The sequence below is a fragment of the Pestalotiopsis fici genome (genome assembly GCF_000516985.1).
Source record: "Pestalotiopsis fici W106-1 unplaced genomic scaffold PFICI_Scf_5, whole genome shotgun sequence".
In the NCBI taxonomy this organism is placed as follows: Eukaryota; Fungi; Ascomycota; class Sordariomycetes; order Amphisphaeriales; family Sporocadaceae; genus Pestalotiopsis; species Pestalotiopsis fici.
The window spans coordinates 1,271,511-1,284,353 of NW_006917095.1; the positions used below are offsets into that span (position 1 = coordinate 1,271,511).

The following is a 12,843-nucleotide window of genomic DNA, read 5'->3' on the forward strand; positions in this document are numbered from 1 at the left end:
CCAGTCACCAGTCTCAGGGAGCAAACTCAATTGCAAGTCGTCGAGATTAGCCACCTGCCCTAGACGCTGTTTGCTGCGCCTCTAGTCTCTCAAATAGCCCACCCAGTACCGAGTATATCCTACCCTGTACAACGTTGGCAAAAGGAAAGTCGAAGCTTGGGTGTAGCCAGGAAATAAGAAGACAAAGCAAAACGAATATAGGAGGAGCAAAGGAGGGAAAAGAAGAAGAAGAAACCGAGAGTATCTGCGTCACAAGTGCACCTATCATCAGTTGCCATCGCCTGTTCGGTACTGCACAGCTCATATCCCCCCAACACGCGACGCACATCAGATCGATCCAACCAATTGGCCCACCCACACGCGATCTCGTCTCTCGCTTCGGAAACTACAAACCTCATTGGTGATCTTCGTGGGATTGATTCCCTCAAACCACCAACGGCCTGGACCGCACAGCCGGAGAGGAGGGGGACCTTGCATAACACTCTGCAGGGTTGTTCATGCACGCAACATTAGCAGAACGCGATCTCACAGAAAACGCGTCTCTGTCAGACTTCCTGCTCAAAATAGGCTGAGGCCGCTGCTGGCATTCATTTTTGGACCCGACCGTGGCAAACAGAATTCATCTTCTCGAATCCTTCTCATCGTCCCAAATTTACCCGCACCTCGTCTATTCTTCACCCTCGCCTCTCTCTTTCATCGCTCCACTCTGGAACGGCCATTCTTTGCGACCCAGATTCAACGTTCGTTTGACACGGCTTGATAAGCTTTTCAGTTCATTCAACTATATCCACTCATTTTTTTTCTCTTCTATACCTGGTCTTGGAAAACCGCTCGGCTCGACTTGGCCTGGACCGTTTATCCGACCATACACCATCACTCTCTCCATCAGACTACTTACATACTCTCACTACACAGCACCAAACCTCAACATCTATGTCCGCAGAGTACAAACTGGCATCATTACAACTCATACAACTCAATCTCAGTCCAACCACAGTGAATTATATTCTAACCGAGCACTTCGCACAACAAATTGTCGCAAGTTTATCAATTCATCACGTCTTGAACACATCCTTGACTTGATCCCCGGGCCGCACCAATTTAGCCTTTTGGGGCCCACAAGGAATTGCCGATCTCAGATATACAAGAGATCTCATACTCGACTGATCCACAAGCGAATTGATTGTACGCAACAAATACCTTCACAACTTGATCATATCTATCGGATCTTTTCGACATCTTTTCCGAGTTACGGTCGCTGGCCACCCTCGTCCGTGGGCCGCGCGCCCATTGTCGTTAACTCGGAGAGACAATCCGCTCGACCGCCTGCGAGCACAGGAATAAGTCGGCGGAGGTTTCTACTGACACACCCGTGACAGTGAAATCATTACTACCTAACCAACAAAATGGCTATTTCGTGGGCTTTTCGGGCCATTGTCGGCATTGTGGCGCTGCTTACAACGGTGGCTGTCGTTGTGTTAGAAATCGCAAACGCCCAGACAAGGAGAAATGCAGCGACTGTGCAAACAACAGCAGCTGTGGCGACGACACTGGAAGGCTTGACATTGGTGGTCATGGCTGTACTCGTGTGCATGTCGTTCCGACACTCGACATATTATGGTCCCAGCAAGCTGAGTGCGATTTGGTTCCCCCTCTACGTGACGGGCGTTGTTCTTGCGACAGCCGCTTCAGTCGTTGCGCTGGTATTTGTCGACAAGGAGGAGAAGCCTGCCGAAATCCTCGGCACATCAAAAATGTCTTACCTGGTCGGCACATCGGTCGCCCTCGGCTTGGCTTTCACGTTCCAGCTGAGCTTTGTCATCATCTACTTCATGGGCAGCCGAGTACAGCATGACGAGAAGCAAGGGCTCTCTTCCCCGAGCGGGCGCTTCCTTCCTCAGATGCGCATGAAGTCGGTTCCCTATTCCCGGACTGCCGAGTCAGTCATCAAGCCTGCAGAAGTATGCTCATTCGATATGATGAGCCCTCCGGGCTCAAGCGGTGGTGAGACCATGAGATCTTCTCTGTCTCACAGAGTTCGACCAATGGACAGCAAGACAAGACTCCTGTCTACCCGATCAAGCCATTCCATCAAGTCGACGCCTTCAAAGAGGAGGGGTCGCGGTATGTCCTTTGACACCATGCCGGATGTCGAGGAGGGTTTCGATTCTTGGGATACGTCTTCCGTGGATACGCAAAACCGTCAAGTGCTTGACACCGCCATGCCCGCCGCGGACCGCTTCCTCGGTGCCCTGGAGACGATCCCTGCGAGTCCAACTGTGAGCAGAAGTTCGTCGCCTTACACGGCCGCAGACATTGAACCACCACAAGCTGCCATGCACAGAGCCCGTAGCTACTCCCCGGTACCTAGGCCTCCGCCCGCGCTGCACTCGTACGGATCGACTGGCGAATTGCACATCCACCCTCTCTTCCGCGCCGACAGCCCAACACCGCCTCCGGCAGCGACTCCCGGCACCTCGATCGTGGCTGCGCCTGAGGGATCGCGGACCCTTTCCGTCAAGAAGATCACGCGGATGCGCAGTGGCAGTCTGCCGACCACCTCGAGCCCACTCAGCCGCCAAGGCAGCATTGACAGCATGCGAAGCAAGCAGTCCGTCTCTCCCGGTGGCCGTCTCAGTCCCATCCCGATCGAACCGCCAGAGGAGAGGCAGATGACGCCGCCCCTGCCCGACTGGATACTCAATGCGGGCTCTCGAACCAGCCTTACAGACTACCACTTGCGGAAACAGCGCGAGAGGGATGGCACCGTGGACAGTGGCTTTGAGTCCACGTTTTGATTCTTGATGAAAGCACACAACAACCTTGCATAGTTCTCCTGCTTTCATGTGCACAGCATGTGCTCTTTTCTTTTCTTGTCCTTTTTCTCCCACACCTCTCAGTCCAAGACTATAGAGGCTCAATTGGGATGTGTTATGAAACGGTTGGGTGATACCACTTGTCTTTTTTCATTGTTATCTTTTCAAAGCGTGGCGTTTTACGTTCGTTGATCGGAAAAAAAGTGTAGACGAACTTGAGGAGGAACTTGGATCTCTGGCTAGGGGCGGAGTTGGTTCGAAACATGTTTCTTTTAACTTTTCGTCCCATTTACCTACTCCCTTGTATGACTGGGGTTTGTTGAAGGCTACCTACTACTGCCTGAGAAGTAGTGCTAAAAACTAAAACTTAAAACAAGTCAAATATAAATCAGTAAAATTTTTAAAACTATCAGCTCTTTTTTCTCTGCCGTGAAAATGATCCCTGGCGCAATTTGCAAATATGGTTATCAGTAAGCTCGTAGTGTTCGATGGATAATGGCTAGAGGCAAGTCTTGTTTATAAAAACATTTCATTAGCGTATACTCTTGCAACGACGTTGGAATCTACAAGCAGAGCAGTCATTCCGTCTTAGGTAAGAGGCATTATTCGGCCGATTGGAACAGCATACTCTGGCACACGAAGCGTAAATGAAGACGGTAGACCAAGTGGGACAAGGCAACTACCAAATCGGGGTGTTGTCGGTCTTGGGGATCTGTGACTGGCCGTAACCATAAATTCCCCGGACATCCATTTCTTGTCTGCAAGGTGCTTTTTTCTTCTGCAGGTCGCCATTCATGGATGCCGGAAAAGTTTCCAGGCTACGGAATCGAGAAGAAACCCTCAGCAAAAGTAAGCAGGGCCAGATCCCATTGTGTGAGACGGCGGCAGAGCCGGGTGGAAGCAAGCAAGCAGCAAATTACGGAATGCATAGAATGTGACACCAGTCAGGTATCAAGGTATCAATCAATGAGGAGTGAATGAATGGGGTTCATTGAATGCTATTAGGTAGTAGGCAGATCAATGTAAGGCAGGTAGGCGAATAGGTTAATACTATGCATGCATGTGTTTATTATTTTAACCTTGCGGCAGCCAATGAGCAGGTATAGATTCTCGTCCTCTTTCCCCACACTCCCCCCCTCCAGCGCCGGTGCACCTTCAAACGTTTGACTGCTGCCGCCCCGCCACGCCACCTTACTTACCTTGGAGGACAGGACAGGACAGGCTCCTTAGTAGGAAAGACAAGCGCCGCCTGGCCTAGCCCCGCGACACATCATAGCTGCTGCTACCTGGAATTCCCATCCATCCATCCACTCACTTGCAGGACTGAGGGCAGCGAGTGAGAGAGAGAAGAGAGAGGGCTGGTTCTGGGTCGGTTCCCAATCTTGTGACAAGGCAACGCCGCTTCCCATCGTCGTGACGACTACTACTACAACAACTACTCATCCCATCTTTTTCTTCACGGACCTCAACTCAACAACACATACCCACAAACGCAAACATCTGCTCGTCGCCTTTCCGCCCCGCCCCGCGCAAAGGTTTTGGACGCAAAGGTTTCCCAAAAACCTACCACGCTACATCATCCTCTTACTGACGACCCCAACCGAGGCTGGCGACCAAATAAATAAGCCCACTGATTGCATCGCCACCATCCACCACTCATCACACAGTTCCACATTGTCGACAGCCGCTTTTTGAAGCTGTCACCAGTCGCCCAAGATGAAGGTCACCTTCAAGGTACGCGATTACCCCGCCGACCGCTGCAGCTGGAGCTGCGCATCCCATTCTGTCGCTCCAATCTGCTAACTCTCGGCTCGCTACAGGATCTCAAGCAGCAGAAGTTCACACTCGATGTCGAACCCACCGACCTGGTATGTCATCATCTGGGCTTCATCACCGGCAAAAAAAGAACATAATCTCGCGCCTACAATGCCGCCCACCCTATCCACATGAAAGCCTTTACGCAAGGCAGGGGCTCGTCCGCTATTACGCTACGTCTATCACGGTTCCGGTAGCTAATGATACACCTTTCAACTAGGTATCCGCTGTGAAGCAGCGCATCTCGGAAGAGAAGGGCTGGGACCCCAAGGCCCAGAAGCTCATCTACTCTGGTGAGTGCCCTTGAATCGAACCTGGCCGAGTTGGTGGTTGTGCTGACTGTTTCTGCTTGTAGGCAAGATTCTCAAGGATGACGACACAGTCGAGTCCTACAAGATTGAGGAGAAAGGCTTCGTCGTTTGTATGGTGAACAAGGTATGAATGAGCGATACTTTCGCCGGTTTAGTGGAGAGACTTGAAGCTGAGCACTGCCGCTGACTGAATTGTATCATAGCCCAAGCCCGCACCCGCACCCGCCGCAGCTCCTGCTGCCTCATCCAGCACCGCAAATGTTCCTCAGACTCCAGCTTCAGCACGTACTGCAACGCCTGCCGCCCCTCCCGCGCCCGCTCATGGCAGCGCTGCTGCTGCCCCGCCCGCGACTCCCACTCCTGCTGGCGCCATTGCTTCAGAGCCTTCAGACAACTCGATGGCCATGGGAGCTGCCCGAGCCGAAGTTATTGCCAACATGGAGGCCATGGGTTTCGAGCGCACACAGATCGACGCTGCTATGCGCGCCGCCTTCTTCAACCCCGACCGGGCTGTGGAATATCTCTTGAATGTACGAAACCTCAAGTGCCTTTAGCTTTATATGGCCTATAATGCTAACATGCTCAATTTTAGGGTATTCCCGAGAGTGCCCAACAACCGGCTGCTGCCGCCCGAGCACCTTCCGCCCCAGCTCAGCCGGCCGCTGAGCCAGCCGCTCAAGGCGGTGATGACGACGGTGGTGTCAACCTCTTTGATCTTGCTGCACAAGCTGGACGTGGCGGCGGTTCAGGAGGCGCTGCTGCAGGTGCTGGCGCAGGCGCTGCTCAGGGCGCTCAAGGTGGACTTGGCAACCTCGACTTCCTACGTGGAAACGCTCAATTCCAGCAGCTCCGCCAGGTCGTTCAGCAGCAGCCTCAGATGCTGGAGCCTATCCTCCAGCAACTCGGTGCCGGTAACCCCCAGCTGGCTCAGCTTATTTCTGCGCACCCTGACCAGTTCCTCAACCTTCTCGGCGAGGATGCCGATGATGACGCTGCCCTGCCACCGGGAGCTCAGGCCATTAGTGTGACCGAAGAGGAACGCGAGGCTATCGAGAGAGTAAGTTTTGACTACTAGATAACATGTGGCTCATGAAGAATGTCTTGCTAACAGGCCATAGCTGTGCCGATTGGGTTTCACTCAGGACCAAGCTATCCAAGCGTACTTTGCATGTGATAAGAACGAGGAGCTAGCTGCCAATTTCTTGTTCGACCAGGGCGATGACTTGGACGACCCGCAGAACTAGAGGACCTGGAATCAACAAAACCGGGGTCGTTGCGACTGTTGCAATCCGCAGGTCCGTCGCTGCAAGCGATTGGGCGGCGGAACATGATATCCCTGCATTCACGACATCTTCATCCACTCCATATTGTTCACGTCGCCGGCATCACCACCGGCATAAACTCAAGAAGTGATGGTTCCTGGAAGGTAGGGGAAGAGAAGAAGCCGTGGAAATGAATATATTGAGGCTACCACCCTCTCCATGTCCCAGGAAAGAAAGAAGAGTCAGCATTATAGCTAAAAATGATATCTTGTGTCACCAACGCAATTTCACGATTGAATGACAGACCTGGTCTCTAGGAAAACCGAGGACATTTGACTCTTTTGGTTTTTCATAACTTTATGCGAAAGTCATGGATTCATAATAATCATCAACTTTTCTAGCTTCGTCTACTCCTATATTTCTCAGACTGCAAGCCTCTCGTCGTTGAAGTCAGGTAGTAACTAACCGTCCTTCTTTCCAGACCTCTGACGATTCCTGGATAGTCATTCAAAAGTTCTTTATGCCGCGCGATGCATAATATATACCTCGAAGCCCTGGTCGGTTGTGGATCCTCCCCATCTCTACGTTAATGTATTCGGTATTCCTTCAACCCCCATCTCAGTTTTTGCATAGAAGCAATTAGCGTAAGTGCTTTCTCCAGGTCGTATTGCGAGCTCAGATGTTCAAGATTACACCACAAGCTGTCATGTCGTAGAAATCAAGATTCTTCTGCCCGCGCCCGAGCCGTCCAACAAGTGTGGACCTCTAAGAGTGCCATTGTGAGTTGCACTGTTTCGAATTGATAATCGAGATATCATTTTCTGAAGCTCCAAGAGTATGAAATGGCCGTTGCGTACATATGTTGAGCTACAATAGACGCTCGGCTAGTATCACGCACCTGCACCAACCCTCAGTTTTGTAAAGTCATATTCATGTAGATAGAATGAGACTCTTCTAGATTTAACCTGGCAGTACCAAGTTGCAGATCCGACTACAGTTACAAACCTCTGGTGTAGATCCGGATGACTGGCCGTCAGCTGAGGATTGGAACTACTCACTGGGAGCTACTTGTACATGAAAGAGTTGATCATAGTTTGGAGCTAGCGACAAGCAGTCGAGAGTTGTCTGCCAACACCTTTGCCGCCTCCTCGATCATGTCCTCTACGATTTGTTTTGCTGGGAGCTTCTTATCAACCACGGCCGCTACTTTTCCCATCAATATCGGCATTTCTTGGATGGAATCATCGTCTGGACGCTGCTCGCGATCGTGCTGAGCAGCAATGATGCCCTTGGCTTCCAGGCGCTTCATCTCCGCCTTGCGCTCCTCTTCCCACTGAAGTAGGTATGGCGTCGCCAGAGAGTGTAGCGGTCGGCCGGTGAATATGGTTGATCGTACGACTTGGCCATGCTGGGCGTTGCGCACCTGTTCCTGGTGCCACTCGGTCGAGCCGGACTCGTCACAGAGAATGAATCGGGTGCCGACCCAAACGGCGTCGGCCCCCAAGGCCAGCGCGCTTGCCAGCGATCGCCCATTGTATATTCCACCACCCGCGAGCAGCATCACGGGCTTCTTTGTATGCGGACTGGTAAAGTCTCGGATTGCCTCCTTGACGGTCGGGATCAAGACGGATGTCGGAATATCTCCAGTGTGTCCTCCCGCCTCGCCACCCGTCGCACAGACGAGGTCGGCGCCAAGCTTGGCTGCTGCGACGGCATGTTTGGGTGCGCCGCACATGTTCATGTACAGGACGCCCGCGGCATGAAGCTTTTTCACGACGTCGACCGGGGGAACGCCTATAGCACATACGAAGAGGGCGGTCTTCTTTTCAATCATGATGTCGACACATTTGTCCAAGTTGCCATGGAGGTAATCGTAGCTGAGGATTCACTGTTTCAGCATACAGTCACGGACTTTAGAGGAGGACTTCTCACTTTGTCTTGCGCGCACCTCCTCCGACTTTTGGAATCATGAGATCCACGCCAAACGGGGCATTCTTGTCCTTCAAGTGCGACTTGAGCTCGTCTATGGCTTCCGAAAGCTGTTTTGGGGTATAAGTGCCGCCGCCAATGACGCCGAGACCACCGGCATTGGTGACAGCAGCGGCCAGTCGCGGACTCGACGTGCCATTCATGCCCGCGAGTACAATGGGATGTTTGATACCCAGGAGCTCCGTGACTGGAGTCCTGATCTTTGGAGCTAGACAATAACATGTTAGCAGCGAATGAGCTGGATATTGGTCGACGACGTACCGAATTCAGACATGGCTAGTACTTTGATACTGCAAAACTTCTTGTCGTTCGTGACGATGGGAATTGCAGCATTCAGACGCACTCACATTTTGCTTTTCAGCGAGATGCCATCTCACCCATTGTACATACAATCATGTCTTACCTCGGCAAGTATGGTCATTATACTTTATAGCACGGTGACTATACCCTGCTGTGGATAGCTCGAGCGGGGTCAAAGAGACCCTAGACTGGCGTCAGCCCGTTAGTGCTTTATATAGATCTGTATTGAAGAACTTGGCACTGGGGATTACCCCTTGTTCTGCAAAAGGTGCTTGAAATGCCATGTCCGTCCAATTGGGGGGATGTATTTGCAATCACCTAGCACCGAAAAGTAGAGAGAGGAGTCAAAGTCAACCGGGGAGGATATCAATTTCCTAGGTTCATACACATACCCCATAGATCGCACGCCCGCTGACCTAGGTACGCATGCTGGTTATGCACCGAAAGTCCAATTGTCATGATATATTTCTAGCATGAGGAACCGCTAAATTAACCAGTGCAAGTATTAATGAATCGATAACCAAGTGCTTTTCCTCAAAAAGCTTATGAAGAACAGTTCAATATCCGCCAGTTGTTCAAGTACTTATTGGAATACGGTTAGCTGACGGCCACCCCTTGCTTTTCGCATTGCTGGACTGTGCCACGGTACGCAGCATGCATGAAGCTCCCCAGGTATTCTGTCTTGCCGAGGCTCATTATGGTGATCCCTCGCACCCAAGATTTTCTGTATTTCCGTGACCCTCATTGAACTGTGAGATTTGATCACACAGGCAAGAAAACCATATACTTTCCGCCTTACTTTCTAATACGTAGTGGGTATCACACACGCAATTGACAATGGCAGAAAACTTGTCTTCACCACCGCCGCCCTCGACATGCTTCCAGCTCAGCTTTCCGCGGCCCTTTGTGCTGCTCATCACCATTAACCGCGAATCCGCCATGAACTCGATACCGATGCGAGGGCACTGGGAAGGCCACGGTATTTTCGAGTGGTTTGACAAGGAACCGAGTCTGCGAGTGGCCATCGTGACGGGCAAGGGCTCGCGCAGCTTTTCTGCCGGCGCGGATCTCATTGAGCAGAGGAACAAGAATGTCGATGGTGGCGCGCGCAAGCCGACGGTGCCGCAGACGATGCCGCCCAGCGGCTTCATGGGCGTCAGTCGCCGGGTTGGCAAGAAGCCTGTTATTGCGGCTGTCAATGGGTATGCGCTGGGCGGTGGATTTGAAATCTGTCTTAATTGGTGAGTCAGCTCGATAAGGGAAACCGCCGGGTCATTGCATCCGGACGGGCTATGGGGAACTATTGCTGACGAACATCTCCCTCAAGCGACCTTGTAGTCGCGTCTCCCAGCGCAACATTTGGTCTACCAGAGGCGAAACGAGGTCTCTACGCCGCGGCAGGCGGCTTGCCCCGAGTAGCCAGAATCTTTGGCATGCAGCTCGCCAGCGAGATTGTCCTCGCCGACCGCGTCCTCTCGGCCGCCGAGGTGCAACACTTTGGCTTTGCGAGAATCTCCAAGTCCCCAGAGTCCCTCTTGGACGAAGCGCTGGACCTCGCCGACAGGGTGGGCACCTTGTCCCCCGATGCCGTCATTGTGAGCCGGGCTGGGCTCAGGCAAGCTTGGGAGACGGCCAGTGTTGAGAGGGCTGCGCAATTGACGCATGAGCGATTTGCAGATGGGCTCTTTAATGGAGAGAACTTGCTTATTGGATTGCAAGCATTTGCCAAGAAGGAAAAGCCAGTATGGGCTCCTTCAAAGCTTTGAGTTGGACATGTTATTGCATAAGATTCCCCATTCATTACATGTCTTTCTGGTTGAGATTTCATATATAGCCATGTAGCCCAAGCTCGAATTAAAGTGTCTTTTTCAATTATGAGTTGTCTTTTCAAGAATTCGTAATTGCATAGACAAGCCGTGAGGCAGATTTGGAGACCTAATATTTCCACAGGCTTGGTTTGATGGAGGGGAAAGGCCAGGGCGTGCAAATAGTCATTTGGGGTCGCTCAACCTGAATCCTGGACCAGTGCAGTATACGTTTGTCGGGGTATGAGTATCCCGAGGGCAAGTATATGAGTATTTAACTTGACGCCGAGCTCGCGTAGGCATGGCAAACCAAATACGTTTCATTCTTCAACCAATCGATTATCATGAGTGCACAAGTCTACAAATCCAAGCACATACCAGCCTCCGTGCCAGCCGAGACTTCTGTTTGGCAATTCCTGCTTCGTACCGACGTCGACGATATACCCAAAGACAAAGTGATCTGGCAGGAAGCCGAGCACCCAGAGCGCACCATCAATTATGGAGACGCACCGAATTTGTTTGCGCGTGGCGCTACCGGGCTTCAGCATGTTCTCGGGCTCAAGCCGCAAGACACGATTTTAATCTTGGGAATGAATGACCTGAACTGGGTAACGCTGGCTCATTCTGCCGTATGGGCAGGCATTGTTCCCGCGTAAACTTCTCCGCACCCTATTTCAGTTTCAAGTGGCTAATCGAGTACAACACAGCGGTGTAAACATTGTCGCCTCTGCGTACGAGCTGGTGCACTACATTACAGTGACCGAGTCCCGAGTGGTCTTTTGTGATTCATCGGCAATCGAAAAAGTTCAGGAGGGAATCGCCATGTTGCCCAAGAACATTGCCAAACCCACCGTGGTAGGCCTCGGTGAGCGAGGGTCATTATCGCTTGCTGTACGACGCTCCCTAGTGACATGACTGAGTTTTGGAACAAAACTAAGAAACAATTTGACAGTTCCCTCAAGACTTTGTAGGGGCAAAGGAGCCAATGCCGCCTGTGGATCTCAGCGGACAAGATAATGGCAAGTTTGTCGGCGGGATATGCTTCAGTTCGGGAACGAGCGGGAAACCAAAAGCCGTACTGCTGAGCCATCGGAATATCTTGGCATACATCTCGGGGTCTCGGACAACTGTTCCAGAGCATGTAAACTTCAAGGAAAGAGAGGTCTTTTATGCGCCATGTGAGCCCTCCAACGAAACTTCTCTTGACTCTGCAAAAACCATAGTTTACGCTTACTGACGCCATCAAGTGAGCCACATCTATGGGTTTATTGCAGCGCTCTTTGTCCCAGCTTTATCGGCGACGCAAATGGTGCTATTGCGAAAGTATAGTTTCCGGGATTACATCTCAGCTTGCGTCGCGACCAAAGCCACTGTTCTTCGCATGGTTCCCCCGACCGCTGTAGCCATGGCTAAAGATCCATGGGTAACGCAACAGGATCTCACCGGAATCCATACAATATACTGCTCTGGTGCAGTCCTACCCCCCGAGATCATTGCTCGCTTGGAACAGCTCATGCCGAAATCATCGATTACGCAAGGTTATGGGTCAGTCTATGCAAGATGATTGATTGAAAAGAAAAGGCCATGAGTGAGAACTGATGAAATTCAGAATGAGCGAAGCTACTATAACAATACTGAAAACGTCGTCAGCGAAACCGAAAGCTGGCAGCGTGGGAAGGCTGGTCTCTAATGCGTATGACCAACGTGCTCCCAGGATGGCTGATCGTTTTGCGAATACTGACGAGTTCATAGCGAGTTGAGAGTTGTTGATGACGACCTCAAGGATGTATCGCCCGGGTCTCAAGGCGAGATTCTCGTCCGAGGTCCTACCGTGTTCATGTAGGTCTAGGGTCGTAAGTCTATCTGTCAGTGTACGACTAATCATTGTCGATGCCCAGGGGCTACAAAAATAACCCAGAAGCGACAGCGGAAGCATTCCCCTTTCAAGATGGGTGGCTACGAACTGGAGATGTGGGACGTATTGATCAAGACGGCTTTGTCTATCTGACTGACCGCAAAAAGGACCTTATCAAGTTCAAAGGGTACAGTCAATCAAAACTAGACTACTTGCAATCGACATCGCTGATACATGAACTATTAAGGCTACAAGTCCCGCCAGCCGAGCTCGAGGATGTCCTCTTGTCCCATCCCCTTGTGACAGAGGCCGGCGTCTGTGCCACGTGGGACGATGCCCAAGGAACCGAGATACCGGTAGCGTACGTGAGCTTGGCCCTGACGGTAGCTCCTTCAGATCGGGATCGCGTTCTCGCCGAGGTCAGGGCGCACCATGATAAGCGTGTTGCACCTTACAAGAAGTTGCGTGGCGGGTTGTTCTATCTTTCGCCCCTACCCAGAAATCCCACAGGCAAACTTTTGCGGCGCGAACTGCCGGCGAGGAAGGAAGCCGGCGCAGCAGCACGTCAAGGTGCTTCACAGGAAAGAGCAAAACTATAATGTGACCCTAAGTCATGAAAAGCTCAAATCAAGTATAGATCCTGAGACACGATTTTGTGACTTGGAATGGTTTAAATGTGCTTTCAACAGT

General features: G+C 51.6%; 5 protein-coding genes across 5 annotated transcripts; 4 read left to right on the forward strand and 1 right to left on the reverse strand.

Moving 5' to 3' along the window:
* Nucleotides 1-1,406: 1,406 nt before the first annotated feature.
* PFICI_07711 (uncharacterized protein) lies at nucleotides 1,407-2,798 on the forward strand (the record flags this gene model as incomplete). The annotated part of the gene is made up of 1 exon (XM_007836292.1): nucleotides 1,407-2,798. The coding sequence occupies one exon, from the start codon at nucleotides 1,407-1,409 to the stop codon at nucleotides 2,796-2,798; it is 1,392 nt and encodes a 463-aa protein (XP_007834483.1).
* Nucleotides 2,799-4,532: 1,734 nt separating this feature from the next.
* Nucleotides 4,533-6,186, forward strand: PFICI_07712 (uncharacterized protein; the record flags this gene model as incomplete). Its single annotated transcript, XM_007836293.1, has 7 exons — nucleotides 4,533-4,550; nucleotides 4,637-4,684; nucleotides 4,852-4,924; nucleotides 4,987-5,066; nucleotides 5,146-5,472; nucleotides 5,535-5,999; nucleotides 6,061-6,186. The coding sequence occupies 7 exons, from the start codon at nucleotides 4,533-4,535 to the stop codon at nucleotides 6,184-6,186; spliced, it is 1,137 nt and encodes a 378-aa protein (XP_007834484.1).
* A 1,105-nt stretch (nucleotides 6,187-7,291) lies between these two features.
* PFICI_07713 (uncharacterized protein) lies at nucleotides 7,292-8,467 on the reverse strand (the record flags this gene model as incomplete). Its single annotated transcript, XM_007836294.1, has 3 exons — nucleotides 7,292-8,081; nucleotides 8,137-8,401; nucleotides 8,455-8,467. 3 exons carry the CDS (start codon nucleotides 8,465-8,467, stop codon nucleotides 7,292-7,294), a joined length of 1,068 nt encoding a protein of 355 aa, XP_007834485.1.
* An 863-nt stretch (nucleotides 8,468-9,330) lies between these two features.
* Nucleotides 9,331-10,259, forward strand: PFICI_07714 (uncharacterized protein; the record flags this gene model as incomplete). Its single annotated transcript, XM_007836295.1, has 2 exons — nucleotides 9,331-9,734; nucleotides 9,821-10,259. 2 exons carry the CDS (start codon nucleotides 9,331-9,333, stop codon nucleotides 10,257-10,259), a joined length of 843 nt encoding a protein of 280 aa, XP_007834486.1.
* A 383-nt stretch (nucleotides 10,260-10,642) lies between these two features.
* PFICI_07715 (uncharacterized protein) lies at nucleotides 10,643-12,752 on the forward strand (the record flags this gene model as incomplete). The annotated part of the gene is made up of 8 exons (XM_007836296.1): nucleotides 10,643-10,950; nucleotides 11,006-11,189; nucleotides 11,251-11,476; nucleotides 11,546-11,843; nucleotides 11,908-11,991; nucleotides 12,051-12,137; nucleotides 12,197-12,340; nucleotides 12,401-12,752. 8 exons carry the CDS (start codon nucleotides 10,643-10,645, stop codon nucleotides 12,750-12,752), a joined length of 1,683 nt encoding a protein of 560 aa, XP_007834487.1.
* Between the last annotated feature and the right edge of the window lie 91 nt (nucleotides 12,753-12,843).